Source organism: Cherax quadricarinatus, chromosome 26 (assembly GCF_038502225.1).
Source record: "Cherax quadricarinatus isolate ZL_2023a chromosome 26, ASM3850222v1, whole genome shotgun sequence".
Lineage (NCBI taxonomy): Eukaryota > Metazoa > Arthropoda > Malacostraca > Decapoda > Parastacidae > Cherax > Cherax quadricarinatus.
The window spans coordinates 4,152,057-4,175,109 of record NC_091317.1 but is presented as its reverse complement, the minus strand read 5'-3'; the positions used below and the strand labels follow the sequence as shown (position 1 = coordinate 4,175,109).

The 23,053-nt window shown below is 43.7% G+C and overlaps 1 protein-coding gene across 1 annotated transcript in view; it reads left to right on the top strand.

The window, feature by feature from the left end:
- LOC128691544 (uncharacterized) overlaps window positions 1-23,053 on the top strand; it is a 504,586-nt gene that overhangs the window by 152,206 nt on the left and 329,327 nt on the right. Inside the window, exon 3 of the mRNA XM_070088746.1 lies at window positions 14,660-14,783. Within this exon, the coding sequence (XP_069944847.1) occupies window positions 14,660-14,783 (124 nt within the window). The remainder of the gene's footprint in view (window positions 1-14,659; window positions 14,784-23,053) is intronic.

Here is a 23,053-nt window from a genome sequence, read left to right as displayed (position 1 = left end):
AGGCATGCTTCAAGAATGGCATACAATTCAGCAGTAAAAATGCTAGCCAAGGATATTATTATTATAATAATCAAGGGGAAGAGCTAAACCCGTAGGATTATACAGCACCTGGGGGAGATGTGGAAGGCATTCAAGCTTAATTCGGGGAACTGGAGCACAGATCAAATTCCTTAAATCAAGAGTCCCTCACCAACATCAAGGAACCTTCCATGAGGGGTAGCCAAGGATAGTAAATGCCCTTGCACGACACTGTCCGGAAACACTGCTGCGAATCCGATGCTGTCAGAAGACTTAGAGCCATCTGTGTACACTGCGATGGCATGAGAATGAGAGCGGAAGTGGTCAAGAAAAAGAGAGTGGGAGGCTACCGTAGGTAGTTGGGCTTTCACGCAAGGGAGCGAAAAAGAACAGACTCGAACAGCTGGAACTTCCCAGGGGGGTAGGGAAAAGTGAGATGCTACATGAACATAGAAAGGTGGTAACTGAAGGGAAGACAAGAGTGAATGTAGGCGAAGAGAAAAGGGACAGAACAAACATGGGCGACGAACAAATAATGTCTACTAACATCGGTGACTATTCTATAAATGGAAGGATTGTGGAGATCATGAGAGTGAACACAGTAACGAAGGCAATGGGCATCACGGCGATCAGACAAGGATGGAATATTTGCTTCTACATAGAGGCTCTCAACAGGAAAAGAACGAAAAGCACCTAGGCATAAATGTAATCCCTGGTGATGGATGGGATTAAGGCTAAAGAGAGTAGCAGGAGAGGCTGAGAGTGCTGAATGTAGGCAAAGGAGAGTTTGACGATCAGCTCCCCACGAAAGATGAGCAAGGGTTTTAAGAAGGTTCAGCTGGCTGTGACAAATTGCCTTCAGAGAGGTAATGTGAGGTTTCCAGGATAACCTATGGTCAAAGAGAAGGCCTAGAAACCTGACCATATCACGTTTAGGAATACGTGAGCCATAGAGGTACAAAGGATGATCGGAGATGACGGAGCGTCTAGTGAAAGTAATTTGGCGAGTTTTAGTATTGGAAAATTTAAACCCATGCGTGGTGGCCCAATTGGAAACATGGTTGACCGCATGCTGGAGAGAAACTGTAATGAGGTGACAGTCAGTGCCTGCACAAGCAATAGCGAAGTCATCAATTAGAGTGATGACCAAATATTGGATGCAAGAAGAGAGGCCAAATCGTTCATAGCAAGGAGAAAAAGTGTTGTGCTCAGAACACATCCCTGGGGGACACCTTCAGCTTGGGCAAAGTCCGGGGAGAGCATATCATTAACCCGAACACAGAAATGTCTGTCAGTTAAGAAGTTTTTAAAGAAGGAAGGTAGATTGCCTCTGAGGCCTAAGGAGTGGGCCTGGGCCAAAATATTATACCTCCAAGTTGTGTCATACCTTCTCAAGGTCAAAAAATATGGTAATAACCGAGTGGGTATTTGCAAAGGCATTACGAACATATGTATCCAAGCGTAGTAAGGGGTCTATGGTATAACGGCCATTACAAAAGCCAAATTGACAAGTGGAGAAATTGTTGTCTCTCTCTAAATACCACATTAAATGTATTATTATTATAATAAAAAAGAAGCACTAAGCCACAATGGACATTAAATGTAGATTTACCAAATGTTCCATCACTTTGCAAACTGCACTGGTAAAAGCAATGGGACGATAGTGGGAGGCATCACGACCCATAGTACCCGGTTTGCGGAAAGGGGGAACAATGGCAGATTTCCACAACTGAGGAAGAACTTCTTGTGACCAAATAAGATTGAAAAAGTGTAAGAGGACTGCAAGGGCTGACTGATGTAAATGTTGTAACATCCAAATATGAATGTCGTCTGGCCCAGCTGCCGATGATCGGCAAGCTGAGAGTGTCGCCTCCAGTTCTTGAAGTGTAAAAGGCACATAAGATTCTTCTTTGAGAGAAGAAAAGTTTAAGGGTGCTAACTCTCTGGCAGGCTTTGAGGAAAGAAACGAGGGGCATAGATGGAGCCCCTGAGAAATACGGACCAGATGATTACCAATTTCAATGGCAACGTCAAGAGGGTTTGATGTATCAACACCAGCAACCTGCAGAACAGGAGCCGGGTCAGGAGAGTATTTACCACTCAGGTTCCGTACTTTATTTCCAGACTGCACTCATAGAGGAAGTAGAGGTGATGGTGGAAAAATAATCTCGCCAGCAAGTGCGTTTAGCATCATGGATGCTAAATGCACTTGCATGCTTCTGCTTAAACGAAGAAGTCTCTCAGTGGTTCTGTTGTACCAGTACCTGCCCCACGAACGTACTGCACGAGCACAAGCAGGAGACCACCAAGGCACGCACTTCTGAGAATGCCTGCCTAAAGTTTGGGGTATAGAATGATAAGCTGCAGTTAAAACTGAGGACGAGAAGAGGTGTAAAAGCTCATCAATGGAGGACAATAAAGGAACCTCACCAAAAGCAGTTAGTTGCGAGTAAAGGTCCCAGTTTACTTGATTAAATTGCCAGCATGGGCTATGAAGAGGTGGTGAACATGAAGGAGGAGTAAGAATAATTGGAAAATGATAGCTCTCATGTAAGTCCAGGAGAACAGACCAGGTGAAGTCTAGTGCAGTGAAGGAAGAGCAGACCGAGAGATCGATGCAAGAGTATGAGTACAAGGATCAAAGTGGGTGGGAGTACCTGTATTTAAAACATGGAGGGGGTGAGAAGTGAGAAAAGCCTCCAACTGAATGCCACAGGAATCATAATGAGACCCCCCCCCCCCAAGGAAATGATGGGCATTAAAATCGCCAAGTAACAGAAGTGGTGATGGTAAGGACGAAACAAGAAAGGCAACATCCGGGATAGATAATGCCCGAGGAGAGATACAAAGAACAGATTGTGCACCACTTATGCAACGGGATATGGGGTGCAGTGTAGTGCAGCAAAGTACAAATAAATAGCTGATGGTACGGAATATCAGTGCGTAGAAGAAGAGCACTTTCATTAAAGGTCCTATCAGAAAAAGGATCCAAAAAATACAATAAATTATAGCCTGAGATGGGATAGATAACAGCATAGTGTAATTTTGGTCCTTGTAATCAAACACCAACAGGGGAAAACCGGTAGAGCAACATTTGAAGCTCAGGCCGATTACCCCCGAGGCCGTGGCTATTCCACTGTAAATAGGCCATGATTGACAATGATAAAGATACCAGAAATCCACAGGTAAGGGTACCTATGGACTAGAGGGGTTAGAAAAGTTCACATGTGGTGGCAGCGGAAAATGTTCGAGTAGTGAAGGAATGGAGCACTGCGAAGAAAGGAGTTGCGCAGATGGAGGAGAGGAAAGAGAAGGAACAGGGGGTGGATCAGTGTCCATTGAAGGTTTAGTCTCGGCAATACATTCTGAAATAGCTTCAAGTGTTTCAGAAATCAAAAACGTTGTATGGGAGACAATAATGGAGATGGAAGGAGGAGAGTGAGTAAAGATTGGGACAGTAATGGATTGTACCAAAGTAGGGGGGGGGGACGAAAGGGTGGAGGGAACTGGAGAAGTGTGGGAAGGGACAGAAAAGGCAGAAACCTGGGAGGTGGCAGAAGAGGAAGAAACTTGGGAGGGGATAGGGGAGGAAGGCACAGCATGAGGAGGGTAAACCTCCACACTTGTAACAGAGCCTGTGAGAAGGGAAGAACCAGGGACAGAGACTGGAAAGGTAAAATGTGGAGGTGGAAGAAGGGAAGAAGGGGCTAAAGGAGATTTGAGCACTGGGGATTTCTTCGACTTCTGAGAAGTAGAGGGGCGATTGGGAGGAGGTGTCGTACGAGGTCTTGTGGATACCGAGGCTTGTGAGGGAGCACATGAAGTGAGAACAAACTGAGGTGTTGAAGTAGGGACTTCTGAGCCCAGGACAGGAAAAGAATTAGAGACATGAGTGACTATGGGATGGGTAGCCACAGAGGAGGCTGCAGAAGATGGGTCCTCAGAAGTGGGGGGACGTTTAGAAACACGAGAATAAGAAATACAGGGTAGTCTCCCTTGGAGGCGTAGATGAGAAACTGCCATAGCATAAGGGAGATCTTCTGCCTCTTTGAGGCAACAGATTTCTCGCTCATTTAAGTAAACCTGGCAATGGCGAGAGTAAGAAGGGTGAGCCTCATGACAATTAAGGCAAGAAGGAGGTCGACTACAAGACGTATTAGAATGGCACCACAGACTGGGCATTCAGCTATAGATCTACAATATTTCGCTGGGTGACCAAATCGCCAACAATTTCTACACTGTTGTGGTGTAGGTATCACCTTTCGAACTTGTAAACGATGTCCTGCTACATAAACAGAGGATGGAAATTCATGGCTGTCAAAAGTTAATCGAGCCACATTGCCTGTGGGCAGGAAGGACACAAGTGTCTACTTTGAGGATTGGGAGATCGATTGGGAGACCGACTTCCTCTATTGCCTATCTTTCTGACCATAGTATTGGCAAGGCACTCCTATGCCATGTTGGTAGAGATATTTCCTTTCACGCTCTCAAGAGTAAAACACACATTATCACTGTCCAGAATGCTACCCAAGCTCATGATCTTTCTCTTCTTTCATATATCAATACTATTCCTGTCACTATCGAAAAACATCATTCCCTCAATTCTTGTAGTGGTACTGTCATTCTGCCCCATACCATAGCTCAACAGAATTTCCAGACATGTGGCAGTGACATTCTCGAGCAGCTGGAACTTCAAGATCTCCCAATCCTCAAAGTAGACACTTGTGTCCTTCCTGCCCACAGGCAATGTGGCTCGATTAACTTTTGACAGCCATGAATTTCCATCCTCTGTTTATGTAGCAGGACATCGTTTACAAGTTCGAAAGGTGATACCTACACCACAACAGTGTAGAAATTGTTGGCGATTTGGTCACCCAGCGAAATATTGTAGATCTATAGCTGAATGCCCAGTCTGTGGTGCCATTCTAATACGTCTTGTAGTCGACCTCCTTCTTGCCTTAATTGTCATGAGGCTCACCCTTCTTACTCTCGCCATTGCCAGGTTTACTTAAATGAGCGAGAAATCTGTTGCCTCAAAGAGGCAGAAGATCTCCCTTATGCTATGGCAGTTTCTCATCTACGCCTCCAAGGGAGACTACCCTGTATTTCTTATTCTCGTGTTTCTAAACGTCCCCTCACTTCTGAGGACCCATCTTCTGCAGCCTCCTCTGTGGCTACCCATCCCATAGTCACTCATGCCTGTGGGCAGGAAGGACACAAGTGTCTACTTTGAGGATTGGGAGATCTTGAAGTTCCAGCTGCTCGAGAATGTCACTGCCACATGTCTGGAAATTCTGTTGAGCTATGGTATGGGGCAGAATGACAGTACCACTACAAGAATTGAGGGAATGATGTTTTTCGATAGTGACAGGAATAGTATTGATATATGAAAGAAGAGAAAGATCATGAGCTTGGGTAGCATTCTGGACAGTGATAATGTGTGTTTTACTCTTGAGAGCGTGAAAGGAAATATCTCTACCAACATGGCATAGGAGTGCCTTGCCAATACTATGGTCAGAAAGATAGGCAATAGAGGAAGTCGGTTGTAAAGAATTTAGTCCATTGTGCATTCCAAAACTGAGCGCGGAAAGGGAGTGCATGACATGTCGGTCTTTTCTGAGTAGAACGAGAAGGTGGCAAAGAAGTATCAGGCAATTGTCATTGGTGTTCAGGACTGGGACCGGAGTTGGTCCGATGTGGGACGGGCTGGTGATTCGAAAATTGCCACACCATAGAGGGAGAGGCCGGAAGCATAGTCAAAGGAGAGTGGAGGTCAGACAAATCGAAGGAGTCAGTCGAAAGCCCGGTACCTGAAGCGGGTGATGAAACAGCACCAGCAAGAGGTACAGGGGCATTAGAAGTGTCTGAAGTGTGGTCAAAAAACGAGGCAGGGTCAGAATGGGGTGCAGTATCAAGAAGGGACCTGGGGGTAGCGGGGTCATGGACTGGGTCCTCCATGGTTAGGTTCTTTTTTTTTGTTTTTAAGAAAAAAGTAAGAAAAGAAAATAAAAATAAGAAAAAGAATAAAAAAAAGGGGGGAACGGGGAGGAATAGTTCCTAGGAGGAATGAAAGGGACAGAAATCTCCCTCTGCGCCCAAGAGGACCTTTGCACCGCAAGTAGCGTAGATGCGACATGGAACCCGTGCCATACCCTACCCTTCATGCCAGTAAACCAACAATCCGGGATAGCAACCTCACATCTGCCGAGCTACCTTGGTGGACAAAAGAGGGGACGACCAGATATCCGCCACAAAGCATACCTCCTTTGTGCACCACCCCCAGAATCCGAAAGGTGGCCATCAGAGATACACCTGTCGCCCGAAAGACATCCAAAGCCACCCCCACGGGAGATCAGAGTGGGATCGGGACATTCTCAGGTGATCCAGATTCCACGGCAAACTACACCACCGCCAAGAACCTCAACGGAATGGGATGGACCCCAGTACCCTTTCCCCTACCTAGGAACTAGTGTGCATGTGGGAAGAATCCCAAAGGCCATAACAAGGAAGAGAATAAGGGAAGGGCGGGCAGGAGGAGGAAAGAAAAAAGGGAGGATGGGATAGGGAAGGGGGGATTGGGGGGTAATTAGGTTCGGTCTGAGGAAGGAGACCAACTGGTCTAATTCCTCAGACCAAGAGCCTCTTCACTGCACCAAGGAGCCCCCCTTGAAAAGGCTTCCCTCTGAATGTATTAATATATACAGTATACAACCCTGAATGGACAGAACTGTCAGAGTACTCTGATTCCCTTGTTGAGACTAGAGTTATTTTCCAGACTGAGAACTGAAAGCTGTGAACAGAATCCAGTTCCCTCACTGCAAGAACCTACAACCATTTTCCTTGACTGGTAGATCTGTAGCGAGTCCAACTCTCTTGACATAACCTATAGACATTGTCCTCAACAGCAGAAATTTGAACAGTGAAAGTTCTTTGACAAAGAAGCTGGTCCATTACCTTAACTTTACAACTACTGACAGACCAGATCTCTCAAAGAACCTAAGGCCACTTTTCTTGACCGAGCAGAACCAGGGACAGAGACCATCAACTTCCCTGATGAAAAAAAAAAACAAAAAAAAAAAACAGCAATTTTCCTTGGCACAGAACTGAGAGTAGTCCAACTGCAGTGAATCAAACTATCTTGCTGATAGATGCATCATTTGACCGAGTAGAGCTTTATAACCCTCATGGGTCTGGCACTTGCTTTCAAGTATATTAACGACTGAGAACTGTGAAAAGTACAATAACTACCGTGAAAAAATCTCACAGCAATTGTCACTGAGAAATGGGAACGGTACCACCCTCATTATTATAATCATGGGGGAGCGCTAAACCCGTAGGATTATACAGCGCATGTGGGGGGGGATGGGAGGTATTCAGGCTCAGTTCAGGGAACTGGAGCAGATCCAATTCCGTAGATCAAGAGCCCCTCACCAGCATCAACGAACCTCCCTTGAGGGGTACCCCCCTCAATGGAGGTACCTAGATGCCAGTGGCTGGTATAGCGGTGTGTAGTTGGGCAGGAAGTATACCTATCTTATGAATTCAACTTTTTCATGAAAAACACAACACACACACACACACTTATTTAAATTGCACCAAAGTGGTTAGGCCACTTACCTTTAAACCCCCAACCTCCCCCCCATCCCTTTATCATACCTCCATCCTTACCCATCCTTCTTCCTTCCCTATCTTACCAAAGCTCTGGTCAGAACCTCGCCTCGCTCTTCATCCATGTTCTGCCAATCTTCCCTTTCCCTAAAGTAAACCTGATTCCCTCCCATTCCCCCAGGCATTGTATGACCCCTGTGACTTTAGTGCTTTCCCTAATGATGTAATGTGGAGAGTAAATCCAGTCCCTCGGCAAAAATATATCCATTATCTTTGACTGAGTAGAACTGTCGACACAGTCAAGTGTTCACACCAAAACAATCTAAGTAATTTTTCTTGACCAAGTCCGTAAACAGACGAGGCTACATTATTATTATTATAATCAAGGGGGAAGCGCTAAACCCGGAGGATTATACAGCGCCTGGGGGGGAGGGATGTGGAAGGCATTCAGGCTTAATTCGGGGAACTGGAGCACAGATCCAATTCCCAAAATCAAGAGCCCCTCGCCAACATCAAGGAACCTTCCTTGAGAGGAGATGAAGCTACAGCCATTCACCCAGTACATGCATCCTTGCCCTTCACTCTCTCTCTCTACTGTACTCACTAGTATTTTCTATTATTTCTCGCTTTCAAGGGCCAATGCCTTTAATTAATAAGCCCTTTAATGTCTACTGAGAATTTTTGCATGCACTATTTCGTTTCTGTAACCACTGACAAAATCTGTCATCCTATATTCTCTATACTCTTCCATACTACTTTATCCTTCCCATACATTTATTTTAAATTTCTTAAAAACACAAAAAACTTAGTCATTTATCTTACTCCACCTTAAATATGCAGTATATTTCTCCACCGTTTACTATATATATTTTTAAACTCCGTATTATTATATTCATGGGCAAGCGCTAAATCCGTATAAGAAAAACTTTTTTTTTTTTTTGACACCCTACTTGAGTGGGATACGTCCGGTTTGTTGAAAGATGTAATTCAAATATTTACCTTCAATATTTACATTCAAAACACTTCTGATTATACACTGTGCTTTGCCACATAAGTTCTGTCTGTTGGGCATTTCTTTTTTCACCCTCTAAGGGATGAATAGCTAATATCATTGCCACTGATGTATGCATGATCAACTGGGTTGTGAGTGGTGGTCAGTGGCTGAAAACATGAAAGTATTTAACTTCATTCCTGATTGATTAGACTTGCAACATCTGGGTATCTATTCTGAAGATTATCTGCCAACCAGTGGTTTTCTCAGTTCACTACCGAGGTTATTTGATGCTGAGACTGGAGACAGTAGAAGACGAGATAATCAGTCTCTGCCTAGATCAATGTGTTCACCACAGTCTATGAATCAAGATTAGAGCGTATGTTGTCAAGGCCGAGGAACTGATTACTTAGTTTTCCACTGTCTTCGGTTTCAACACCTTCAAATAACCTCTGCATTGAATTAATGAAGCGACTGGTTGGCAAAACGTCTCCAGAGCAGACGTCTCCAGAGCAGACGTCTCCAGAGCAGACGTCTCCAGAGCACACACTCAGGTGTTGAACATGTCTCTTGTCGGTATTATATACCGATACTGTTGCCATTAACTTTACATTATGTATCATTCAACTTCTAGTAATTGTTACTAATTAATTAAACAAATTAAGAAGCTGAAACTACGTTTCTCCAGTGTTAGACAAATTATACTGACAATAGGATTCCATCATATGCTAAAATTCTCAAAAATCTTACTGCATCCGAATTTTATGAGTACAATATACTGGTATCAGAAAAAGTAGAGGTACAAAAAAAATATGCTAAAATGAATCACTGATAAATAACAAAAGTAAAACTTACCATACTTTTATAAAGAGTTGCAAGGAAAAATAGTTTGTAGACTAAGCCACCAGGGATACAACTATAAAAATTAAATATTGGAAGGAAAAAGTTAAGCTGTACAGAAATCAATTACTAACAATGATTATGGCGGGTTATAAAGGTAATCATAAAAAAAGTTATTCTGAATGAAATAGTGAAATTGGTAAAAATTGAAAGGCTGTATGATATTTTTAGATTATTTTGAGCTATAAAGTATAATTAGGGCAATATTATTTAACTGTGTGAAGCAAACTACATATATATATATATATATATATATATATATATATATATATATATATATATATATATATATATATATATATATATATATATATATATATATATATATATATGTGTGTAAAGTATGTTAGGCTAAAAATGAAGAAATGATAAACATATTTTAGCTTTAAAAGGGAAAAATACATTAGGCTGTGAAGGAAAAAAAAATATATTTGACTGAAAAAAAAGAGAAAAATATGTAAGTCTGGAAAGGGGAACAAAATATATAGAGATATGAAAAGAAAAAAAATATAATAGGCTGAAAAGGAAAATTACATGGCTGGAAGGGCAAACAAAAAATTATACTAAGCTGAAATGGCATATAAAAAAGTTAAGTTGGAAGATATTAACCTATACGAGGAAAAAATATACCTGCAAATTAATTAGGTTTCCAAAAAATATGGCTTAAGATGTCACCATAAATGTAATATTTTGCAATTCTGTTTCAAGGTGTCCATTAACTTAAGTGAAAACTTTGTCAGATGATTCTTACACAATCAAGGGTCTTGTTGTTGTCTTCCTCAAGTAGAGCAGAACTAGCAAGAAAATTTTCTGGAAAGAAGATATGAAGTCTTAAAACTGATTTTACACCATAGCTATTTGCTGCTAGAAAGCTTAATGAATCTGAAATTTAGAATCAGTGTAAAGTAGTTTGGGTCTTTTCTCCCTTAATAGAATATTTGGGAACCTATAAAATAAGTATAAATACAGAACAATTTGATGAGTTCATTAAACATAATATCTTAAGACAAATGTTTGGGTTAGTTCATCCTGCATTAAGTAGCAGATGTTTAGGACCTTCCAGGAAACTAGGTATACAAAGTAGCATGAAAAAAAGTAATGCATTCCAAAGATGGGTTGCAAGACAAGTCTGTATCCACGTGGTATCCCATCCAGTTACTGGCCAGATCAAACCTGAGTGACCAAGGAAAAGCACCCATCACCAGCACGTTCGTTTATATATGAAAAAAAAAAAATCGACCACAGAAATCTTCAGTACATATTGAACACTCTCTGTACTACGAATATATTACAAACTGTACTGCATATTCTCTTAGATTAAAAAACTGAGCAACCTTCCTTTCCTTACATCAAATCCTACTATTTACCATTCCCCAGAATTGACACACCTTCGGGTTTAACCTCCATCCCTAAGATAATGTAATAATTATGCCCACTGACTCTACCTTTCTAACACTATCAATATGTACCGGACACTCATAATTACTTGGTGCTACCAATTAACTGACGCGATTGACAGCTTCGGCGAACCGAAATATTTTTGCATTATCTCGTAGTACCAGGAAATCGAACCAGGGTCCCATCGGTTGAGAGCTGTACCATTAAAATACATATCTCTAGCCATTCTCCAGACCTAAAGATCACATTAAGTAGCTGTTTCAGTTTACTGAGACCGATTCACCTGGGAGACAAAATACTACCAAACTTCAAAGAAGGAAGGGTGGCCAAGAAGGTCTTAAAATTCCATCAGCTTCCCTCCTTCGTTCCCCAGAAAATAATAACTAAAGACAAGTGCTCTAGTTCACTCTTACAGTCAGATCCCCCCCCCCCCATCCCCAACTACCCTAAGTCCCATCTGTAACACCCCTGGAACCGCTCCAGCTTAGTGAGTAGCTTTCCTAAGTTATTTCTCTAAGTCTGACTTGGAGTCAAGTATTTTTTTTGTACCTCAGGTGTATATGTCTTTTTTTTACTACACAGTTATGTTTGGTTTTAATTTCGAGCGTTTAACGAACCTAAGGAATGGCAGGTATGAGGGGTGAATCGATGGGATCAAGAGCCCATTAAAAGCATCAAGAATCTCCCTTTAAGGAAGCTTTGATCTTGTATCAAAAAACCTTCACCAGCAACAAGGCAACCCCCTACCCCCCATCAATCAAGGGGCAAGACACTGATAAGCACATAATGGGTCGCGCTAAATCCGTAGGGGTTCATACACTGGGGTACGGAAGCATTCACTAAAGCAGATGGTTGCTCAAATTCCTTGTATGAAGCGCCTTTTAACCCTCGGCAGTTCAAGGTGGCGGAAGGCTTCTCAAAATTTATAACAATCTTACTGAATCTTTGTCCTTGCTTTTAACGATAACAGAAATCGCTATGCACTAAACCCGTACGGGTCATACAGGGCCGTAATACATACCAGTGTCTGTCACAGCCACTTTCCAAGAGGATAAAATAAAAATGGCAGTCGTGATTTACGCTTGACGGGGAGAAAATCAAAATATATTAAAGATTCACACACATCATAGAGTCTCACACGTAGATTGCAGTGGCTATACCATATCGTAAATGCATCGATAACTGTAAATAACCAGTAATTTACAACAAAATTGAAAAAAAATACTAACTAGAGGAGTACACAACCCCACCTCATCTGCGCACTACTGACACAGCATATTTCGTGCTCATTCCCTCCCCCCGCTGTATAGTCCTTGTGGCTTAGCGCTTCTTTTTGATTATAATAATAATAATTCCCTCCCCCCAGACTGTGACGTCGACTTCCCCGTACCTTCTGATTGGCCAATGCGGAGTGACGTTACGGCTGCTGAGTGGCTGGTTGGTTTTGACCTTTGGTTCCTTGACGCTAAATTTAAATTCAAATTCAAAGTTTTCAAATCGCGATTCTAGTTGGCTGTGTCTTCGCGCCAGTGGAACAAACTTAGTTCTGATTGGCTGTAGCCAGAGTCAGGATAGTGCAAACTCCAGGCTGGCGAAAAGTTCTTGATCCAAGGATTTGGCGATACCTTCCTTCCTTGGTTGCAGAGGTCGTACTTTGCAGGGGTCTTAGTTGCAGGGGTCGTAGTTGCAGGAGGTCGTAGTTTGCTGGGGTTGTGGTTGCAGGGGTCGTAGTTGCAGAGGGTCGTGGTTGCAGGGGTGAAATATCAGAATTTGTGACCCTCGTGTAGTTGCTAGGCTGAGAATGGGCTCAATAAGTTTGGTCATAGGATACTTGCACATGTCTTTTGTTCCTAGAATCTTGCCCTAGTTACCGTACACCAGTGTTGAAAACTTGAAGCCGATCGGATGAGGCGTTCTTTTGTAACGAGTGATATAAAAATGAAAATTTGGAGAAAGAAGAAAAGGACAGTATTCAGGAATGTAGATAAACGGTTCAGAGAACCGACAAGTTGATAAATTAGACGCATGTGCAACACTTAGGTATCTTTAATGAGGAAACATTTCGCCACACAGTGGTTTCATCAGTCCTTACAAAGGAGAATGGTGAGCAACAGGAGGAGTTTGAGGTAATCAGTCCCTCAACCTAGAGTCTATGTAATCAGTCCATCAACCTTGAAAAGAATACAGCATATGTGCGAGCAAGTGGCTTATATGCTGTAGACAGGTGAGGTGAAGCAGTCGTAGGTGTTATCACACTTGACAAATCCAAATGTGGAAGTAGGTCATGCCTAAAGGTTAGGCAAGTGAAGAATTCCCTGCCTAACCTTTAGGCATGACCTAGGACTGATGCACCCCACCTGTCTACAGTATACAAGGTACATCTTCGCACATATGCTGTATTCTTTCAAGATTGATGGACTGATTACATCGATTCAAGGCTGAGAGACTGATAACCAGAAACTCCTCCTGTTCTTCACCATTCTCCTCTGTATGGACTGATGAAGCCACTGTGTGGCGAGACGTTTCCTCATTAAAGATACCCAAGTGTTGCACATGTGTCTAATTTATCAAAATTCACACAACCTCTTGAGGCTTCTTCCCCATCGAGGATACACAATAATAATAATAATAATAATAATAATAATAATAATAATAATAATAATAATAATAATAATATTATTATTATTATTATTATTATTATTATTATTATTATTCATAGGGAAACTCTGAACTCATACGAGCTGTACAGCAACAGGAGATTGTTAGGTAATGAAGGATGATCCGAGGAGAGGAAGGGCATCCCCAAATCCTCAGATCAAAAGTCCTTCACCAGCATCAAGGTAACCCCCCCACCCCTTCACCAGCATCAAGGGAACCCCCCTGCCCCTTCACCAGCATCAAGGCAACCTCCTCTCTCTTCCCCATTACCATTGAAGGGCCTAAAATAAATACTTCTTCAGGAAAACGCTTTGTTACACCAGTTGCCTGTTTGTGTCTCCCGTCGCACAAACGTCAGGCTTTCAACTTCTGACCGATACAGTTACCTTAAAAAAATACTTTCCTAAACATCTTTCTTTCAACATTCTCTTTCTCACACAACTTACAGCGATGTGTCTCCCATACGTCCAGAGTTTAAGGTTATTGTTCTCCCCAAGAAGTTTCTCTGAAGGTCTTATTTCACAGAACTTTCCCTATAGACCTTGTCAAGCAAGACTTTTAGGAGACCTTATCTCGCAAGACCCTCTTTAGAGACCTTATATCGCAAGACATTCTTTCAACTTTAGAATCTCCATCGTTTGCAAAATACCTTTTAAAGTATATATGTATATCTGTTACGAAGCTTCTTATGAAGAATGTGTACAAAATATTGCTTTCGAAATCGTCCCCCTTAACTATTGAATATTTAAGTCTACGAGGTAGTTGGAAGATACTACCATTCTGTCATATGAAAGTAAACCGAGAGCCTGTTAAAGATTCTGAGCTCTGGTGGGTTTTCTGCCATTTTCTTTCTATTTCACAAAGTTATCTGATCGTAGATAAATCTTAAAAGCTTCTGCGTTCTTTAGGTAAGCATATTACTTTCATATGAATTCTTAATAATATTAATATTAATAGAAAGTCTGTTTTTCAGTTTAGGAGACGTAATCCGAGACGATGATTCTTTTAACTATTAACAGATTACATGTAAGACATCGACTTTGAATGGATTCACTTAATAATGCAAGTGTTGTGTGTGTTTTGCAGGCGACGTCGCTACACCACCTGCCAGGGATGGGTAACGGTTGCTCTTCTCTCAGCACCAAGACCAACAGCAGCCATGAGGATCTACCCACGCAGGAGCTCACAGAGATGAGGCACAGACATAAAGGTGAGACTGATACGAACTTTTCAAACCACGTATTTGGAAATGTAAAGTGGATGAGGTTTGGCTCCGTCTTGCGTCATTATCAAGTACATGTGAGTACTATAATGAAGTGAAGTCATTGGTAGATCCATCACGGTTCATGTCGAGGCTGTCGACCGGCCAAGAAGGATTAGCTTCTGTTTAACTACCACTAAATCTATCTCAGTAGTTGATATAGAGTATATGATACTACTGTAACTACTACTACTACTATCACCTCTACCACTTCTTCGACCCTCCTTTCATTAATCAACTCTGTGGCCCATTGTTAATGGGTAACTTGTGAAATGCTTCATCCACGGTAGTGTGGCTTTTATTCTTCAAGCTAGGTAGTCTTATGCAAGCTCGGAGATCCTGGGGCTGAGATACGGACGGAAGGTGGAAGGAAGTAGGTGAAGTGTGTCATGAAGTGCCTGAGGGTGGTGCAATTTTCCAGATTTGTTCACCTGTTTCCTCGGGTTTCAAGAACCTTCAGGAAGCCACCATGTTATTACCGAGGAATTCCTGGTAAGTCTTTCTTGCTAATGAAACTTTCTGGACACTTAATATTTATTTTTATTTATACTTTATATTGCCTTTACAAGGTGTTGCATCAAAAAATATTTCAAATAAACAAGAAAAGTTTTAAAATAATTTTAGAATATTATACGTGTATTTTCACCCCCCTTCCCTCTATCTCTCTCTCTGCTTCTGTAAACTATTCTTGCCTCAGGTTCGAAATTGTAGCTCTCCATAGCAGCTCTCTCACTGAAAAAAGAGGTTCATGCAGCATTAGCCTCCTTAATTCCCTTCGTGTAAGTCCTTTCATAGCGTCCTCCTGGTGCAAGGGAAAACTGCCAGCCATGGGCCCTGCCTGCTAATGTTGCTCTGAGCAAATCTTTACTCTCGCTTCCTCAAGTTTCTTTCACAGGGACTTGAGTGGAATAAACATCTTTTCCAAGGCATGGAGTGTGTGGAGAGAATGAATGTGTATGTGTGTGTGTGTGTGTGTGTGTGTGTGTGTGTGTGTGTGTGTGTGTGTGTGTGTGTGTGTGTGTGTGTGTGTATGTGTGTGTGTGTGTGTACTCACCTAATAGTACTCACCTAATTGTGGTTGCAGTGGTCGAGACTCAGCTCCTGGCCCCGCCTCTTCACTGATCGCTACTAGGTCCTCTCCCTCTCTGCTTCCTGAGCTTTGTCATACCTCTTCTTAAAACTATGTATGGTTCCTGCCTCCACTACTTCTCTTGCTAGGCTATTCCACTTCCTGACGACTCTATGACTGAAGAAATACTTCCTAACGTCCCTGTGACTCGTCTGAGTCTTCAGCTTCCAATTGTGACCCCTTGTTTCTGTGTCCCCTCTCTGGAACATCCTGTCTCTGTCCACCTTGTCTATTCCCCGCAGTATCTTGTATGTCGTTATCATGTCTCCCCTGACCCTTCTGTCCTCCAGTGTCGTCAGTCCGATTTCCCTCAATCTTTCCTCGTACGACATTCCCCTGAGCTCTGGAACTAGCCTTGTTGCAAACCTTTGTACTTTCTCTAACTTCTTGACGTGCTTGACCAGGTGTGGGTTCCAGATTGATGCTGCATACTCCAGTATGGGCCTAACATACACAGTGTACAGTGTCTTGAACGATTCCTTATTAAGGTATCGGAACGCTATTCTCAGGTTTGCCAGGCGCCCGTATGCTGCAGCAGTTATTTGGTTGATGTGTGCCTCCGGTGACGTGCTCGGTGTTATGGTCACCCCAAGGTCTTTCTCACTGAGTGAGGTCTGTAGTCTTTGTCCACCTAGCCTATACTCTGTCTGCGGTCTTCTTTGCCCCTCCCCAAACTTCACGACTTTGCATTTGGCAGGGTTGAATTCGAGAAGCCAGTTTCTGGACCACGTCTCCAGCCTGTCCAGGTCTCTTTGCAGTCCTGCCTCATCCTCATCCGATTTAATTCTTCTCATCAGCTTCACATCATCTGCGAATAGGGACACTTCAGAGTCTATTCCTTCCATCATGTCGTTCGCATATATCAAAAATAGCAGTGGTCCTAGAACTGACCCCTGTGGGACCCCGCTCATCACAGGCGCCCACTGTGATGCCTCTTCACGTACCATGACTCGTTGTTGCCTCCCTGTCAGGTATTCCCTGATCCATTGCAGTGCCCTCCCTGTTATATGCGCCTGATCCTCCAGCTTCTGCACTAATATCTTGTGAGGAACTGTGTCAAAGGCCTTCCTGCAGTCCAGGAAAATGCAATCAAGCCACCCCTCTCTCTCGTGTCTTACTTCTGTTACCTTGTCCTAAAACTCCAGAAGGTTTGTGACACAGGATTTGCCTTCCATGAACCCAAGCTGGTTTTCATTTATAATCTTGTTCCGTTCCAGGTGTTCCACCACTCTCCTCCTGATAATCTTCTCCATGACTTTGCATACTATACATGTCAGAGACACAGGTCTGTAGTTTAGTGCCTCGTTTCTGTTTCCTTCCTTAAATATGGGGACTACATTTGCTGTCTTCCATTTCTCAGGTAGTTGCCCAGTTTCAAGGGATGTGTTGAAGATTGTGGTTAGGGGCATGCACAGTATCTCTGCTCCTTCTCTAAAGACCCACGGGGATATGTTGTCCGGTCCCATCGCCTTTGAGGTATCAAGGTCACTTAGCAGCTTCTGCACCTCCTCCTCGGTTGTTCGTATGTCATCCAACACTTGTTGGTACATTCCCTCTTGATGTTCCCTTCTGTGCTGTCTTCCCAGAGCCCTTCCTGTCTCTACTGTAAAAACTTCCTTAAATCTCCTGTTTAGCTCCTCACATACCTCCTGATCATTTCTTGTGAGTTCTCCACCTTCTGTCCTCTGTCTGATCACCTGGTCTTTGACTGTTGTCTTCCTCCTGATGTGGCTATACAACAGTTTCGGGTCAGTCTTGACTTTCGATGCTATGTTATTTTCATACTGTCGTTGGGCCTCCCTCCTTACCTGCGCATACTAGTTCCTGGCTCTGCGACTGATTTCCCTATTTTCACGTGTTCTCTGCCTTCTGTATTTTTTCCATTCTCTATTGCACTTTGTTTTTGCCTCCTTACACCGTCGGGTAAACCAGGGGCTCGTTCTGGTCTTCCCATTGTTTCTTTTGCCCTTGGGAATAAACCTTTCCACTGCCTCCTTGCATTTTGTGGTTACATATTCCATCATTTCATTTACTGGCTTTCCTCCCAGTTCTCTGTCCCACGGAACCTCTTGCAGGAAGTTCCTCAAACCTATGTAGTCCCCTCTTTTATAGTCTGGCTTTTCTCTTTCACCTCCTGTTACTCTCTCCACTTGCAACTCTACTATGTATTCAAAGCACAGAACTACGTGGTCGCTAGCTCCTAGGGGACTCTCATACTTGATGTCCTCAATGTCTGAGTTGCCCAGGGTGAACACAAGGTCCAATCTTGCTGGTTCATCCTCCCCTCTCACTCTGGTAGTGTCCTTAACATGTTGGTGCATGAGGTTTTCCAGCATCACATCCACCATCTTGGCTCTACATTTTTCGGGACCCCCACGTGGCTCCAGGTTTTCCTAGTCAATCTCCCTGTGGTTGAAATCACCCATAACCAGCAACTTTGCTCTGCTGGAGTGAGCTCTTCTTGCCACCTCAGCAAGTGTGTCCACCATTGCTCTGTTGCTCTCTTCATATTCCTCTCTTGGCCTCCTGCAGTTCTGTGGTGGATTATACATCACTGCAATGACCACCTTGTGCTCCCCATACTGAAGTGTACCTATGTAATCCCTTTCTCCTGTATCGTCTGTGTGTGTGTGTGTGTGTATGTGCGTATGTGTGTGTGTGTGTGTGTGTGTGTGTGTGTGTGTGTGTGTGTGTGTGTGTGTGTGTGTGTGTGTGTGTGTGTGTTTGTGCGTATGTGTGTATGTGTGTGTGTGTGTGTGTGTGTGTGTGTGTGTGTGTGTGTGTGTGTGTATGTGTGTATGTGTGTATGTGTGTATGTGTGTATGTGTTTATGTGTGTGTGTGTGTGTGTGTGTGTGTGTGTGTGTACTCACCTAGTTGTACTCACCTAGTTGAGGTTGCGGGGGTCGAGTCCGAGCTCCTGGCCCCGCCTCTTCACTGATCGCTACTAGGTCACTCTCCCTGAGCCGTGAGCTTTATCATACCTCTGCTTAAAGCTATGTATGGATCCTGCCTCCACTACATCACTTCCCAAACTATTCCACTTACTGACTACTCTGTGGCTGAAGAAATACTTCCTAACATCCCTGTGATTCATCTGTGTCTTCAGCTTCCAACTGTGTCCCCTTGTTACTGTGTCCAATCTCTGGAACATCCTGTCTTTGTCCACCTTGTGTGTGTGCGTGTTTGTGTGTGTGCGTGTGTGTGTGTGTGTGTGTGTGTGTGTGTGTGTGTATGTGTGTGTGTGTGAGTGTGTGTGTGTGAGTGTGTGAGTGTGTGTGTGAGTGTGTGTGTGCGTGTGTACTCACCTAGTTGTACTCACCTAGTTGAGGTTGCGGGGGTCGAGTCCGAGCTCCTGGCCCCGCCTCTTCACTGATCGCTACTAGGTCACTCTCCCTGAGCCGTGAGCTTTATCATACCTCTGCTTAAAGCTATGTATGGATCCTGCCTCCACTACATCGCTTCCCAAACTATTCCACTTACTGACTACTCTGTGGCTGAAGAAATACTTCCTAACATCCCTATGATTTATCTGTGTCTTCAGCTTCCAACTGTGTCCCCTTGTTACTGTGTCCAATCTCTGGAACATCCTGTCTTTGTCCACCTTGTCAATTCCTCTCAGTATTTTGTATGTCGTTATCATGTCCCCCCTATCTCTCCTGTCCTCCAGTGTCGTCAGGTTGATTTCCCTTAACCTCTCCTCGTAGGACATACCTCTTAGCTCTGGGACTAGTCTTGTTGCAAACCTTTGCACTTTCTCTAGTTTCTTTACGTGCTTGGCTAGGTGTGGGTTCCAAACTGGTGCCGCATACTCCAATATGGGCCTAACGTACACGGTGTACAGGGTCCTGAATGATTCCTTATAAAGATGTCGGAATGCTGTTCTGAGGTTTGCTAGGCGCCCATATGCTGCAGCAGTTATTTGGTTGATGTGCGCTTCAGGAGATGTGCCTGGTGTTATGTGTGTGTGTGTGTGTGTGTGTGTAGTCATCTAGTTGTGGTTGCAGGGGTCGAGTCACAGCTTCTGGTCCCGCCTCTTCACTGGTCGCTACTAGGTCACTCTTCCTGCTCCATGAGCTTTATCATACCTCTTCTTAAAGCTTTGTATGGATCCTGTCTCCACTACATCATTTCACAGACTATTCCAATTTCTGACAACTCTGTGACTGAAGAAATACATGCTAACATCCCTGTGATTCTTCTGAGTCTTCAACTTCTAACTGTGACCCCTTGCTGCTGTGTCCAATCTCTGGAACATCCTGTCTCTGTCCACCTTGTCAATTCTTCTCAGGACTTTATATGTCGTTATCATATCCCTCTATCTCTCCTCTCTTCCAATGTCGTCAGATTGATTTCCCTTAGCTCCTTGACTAATCTTGTTGCAAACCTTAGCACTTTCTCTAGTTTCTTTACGTGCTTGGCTAGGCGTGAGTTCCAAACTGGTGCCGCATACTCCAATATGGGCCTAACGTACACGGTGTACAGGGTCCTGAACGATTCTTTATTAAGATGTCTGAATGCTGTTCTTAGGTTTGCTAGGCGCCCATATGCTGCAGCAGTTATTTAGTTGATGTGTGCCTCAGGAGATGTGCCTGGTGTTATACTCACCCTAAGATTCTTTTCCTTGAGTGAGGTTTGTAGTCCCTGGCCCCCTAGACTGTACTCCGTCTGTAGTTTTCTTTGCTCTTCCCCAATCTTCATAACTCTGCACTTAGTGGGTTGAACTCCAGGAGCCAGTTTCTGGACCAGGTCTGCAGCCTGTCCACATCCCTTTGTAGCTCTACCTGGTCCTCGCCTGATTGAGTTCTTCTCATCAATTTCACATCATCCGCAAACAGGGACACTTCGGAGACTATTCCTTCCGTCATATTGTTTACAAACACCAGAAACAGCACCGGTCCTAGGACTGATTTCCCTGTGGAACCCTGTTCGTTACAGGCGCCCAGTCTGACACCTCACCACATACCATGACTCGCTGTTGTCTTCCTGACAGGTATACCCTGATCCATTGTAGTGTCTTTCCTGTTATCCCTGCCTGGTCCTCCAGCTAATGCACTAATCTCTTGTGTGGAACTGTGTCAAACGCCTTCTTACAGTTCAAGAAGATGCAGTTTACTCACCTCTCTCTCTCTCTCTCTCTCTCTCTCTCTCTTGTCTTACTGCTGTCACCCTGTCATAGAACTCCAGTAGGTTTGTGACACAGGACTTCCCGTCCTTGAAACCGTGCTGGCTGTCACTAGGTGCTCCAGCACTCTTCCCCTGATAATCTTCTTCATGACCTTGCATGCTATACATGTCAGTGACACTGGTCTGTAGTTTAATGATTCGTGTCTGTCTCCTTTTCTTAAAAATTGGGACTACATTTGCTGTCTTCAATACTTCAAGTAGTCGCCCTGTTTCGATAGATGTGTTGAAGATTGTTGTTAGTGTTACACACAGTACCTGTGCTCCCTCTCTCAGGACCCATGGAGAGATGTTATCCGGCCCCATCGCTTTTGAGGTATCTAGCTCACTTAGCAAGCTCTTCACTTTTTCCTCGGTTGTATGTACTGTGTCCAACACTTGATGGTGTACCCCGCCTCTCTGTCTTTCTAGAGTGTCCCTTCTGTTTCCTATGTGAACACTTCTTTGAATCTCATGTTGAGACCTCCCCTCCTTTCTTACTCAGCCTGATTACCTGGTCCTTGACTGATGTTTTCCTCCTGATGTGGTTGTACAACAGCTTCGGGACATATTTGACTTTCACTGGTATGTCATTTTCGTATTGTTGTTGGGCCTCCCTTCCTACTTGTGCATATTCATTTCTGGCTCTACGACTGCTCTCCTTAGTCTCCTGGGTCCATTGCCTTCTACACTTCTTCCATTCTCTAGCACACTTGGTTTTGGCCTCCCTACACCTTTGGGGAAATCAAGTGGTCATCCTGGCTTTCTCGTTAATTCTGTTACCCTTGGGTACAAACCTCTCCTCATCTTCCTTGCATATTGTTGTTACATATCCCATCATCTCATTTACTGCCTTCCCTGCCAGTTCTCTGTCCCCCTGGACCTCGTTCAGGAAGTTCCTCATTCCCCATTCCCGCATAGTCCCCTTTCTTGTAGTTCGGCTTCATTCGCCTTGGCCTTAATGCTTCTCCCTCCACTTGTAACTCTACTGTTTATTCGAAGGTTAAAACCACATGATCGCTGGCCCCAAGGGATCTTTCATATGTGATGTCCTCAATATCTGCACTACTCAAGGTGAATACTAGGTCCAGTCTCGCTGGTTCATTCTTTTCTCTCTCTCTCTCTGGTAGTGTCCCTTACGTGTTGGCACGTGATACTGAGATTTTCCAGTATCACCTCCATCATCTTAGCCCTCCACGTTTCTGGGCCCCCATATGGTTCCAGGTTCTCTCAGTCGATTTCCTTGTGGTTGAAGTCACCCATAATCAGTAGGTTTACCCTGCTTGCATGAGTCCTTGTGGCCACTTCAGCCAGTGTGTTAACTATCACTCTATTACTCTCATCATACTCTTGCCTTGGCCTCTTGCTGTTCTGTGGTGGGTTATACATCACTGCAATTACCACCTTGGGTCCTCCAGACTAAAGTGTTCCTATTATGTAATCTGTACTCACCTAGTTATACTCACAGCTTTTTACTGGTTGCTACTCGGTCACTTTTCCCGCTCTATAAGCTTCATCATACCTCTTCTTAAAGTTATGTATGGATCCTGGTTCCACTACATCACTTCCCAGACTATTCCACTTCCTGACAACTCTGTGACTGAAGAAATACCTCCTAACATCTCTGTGATTCATCTGAGTCTTCAACTTCCAGTGTACAGGATTCTGAATGATATCTTATTAAAATGTCGGAATGATGTTCTTAAGTTTGCCAGGCGCTGTATGCTGAAGGAGTTATTTGGTTGATGTGCGCCTCAGGTGATGTGCCCAGTGTTATACTCACTGCAAGATCCTTTTCCTTACGGGAAGTTTGTAAGCTCTGGCCCCCTAGGCTGTACTCCATCTGTGGTCTTCTTTGACCTTCCCCAAACTTCATGACTTTGCATTTAGTGGGGTTGAGATCCAGGAGCCAGTTGCTGGACCAGGCC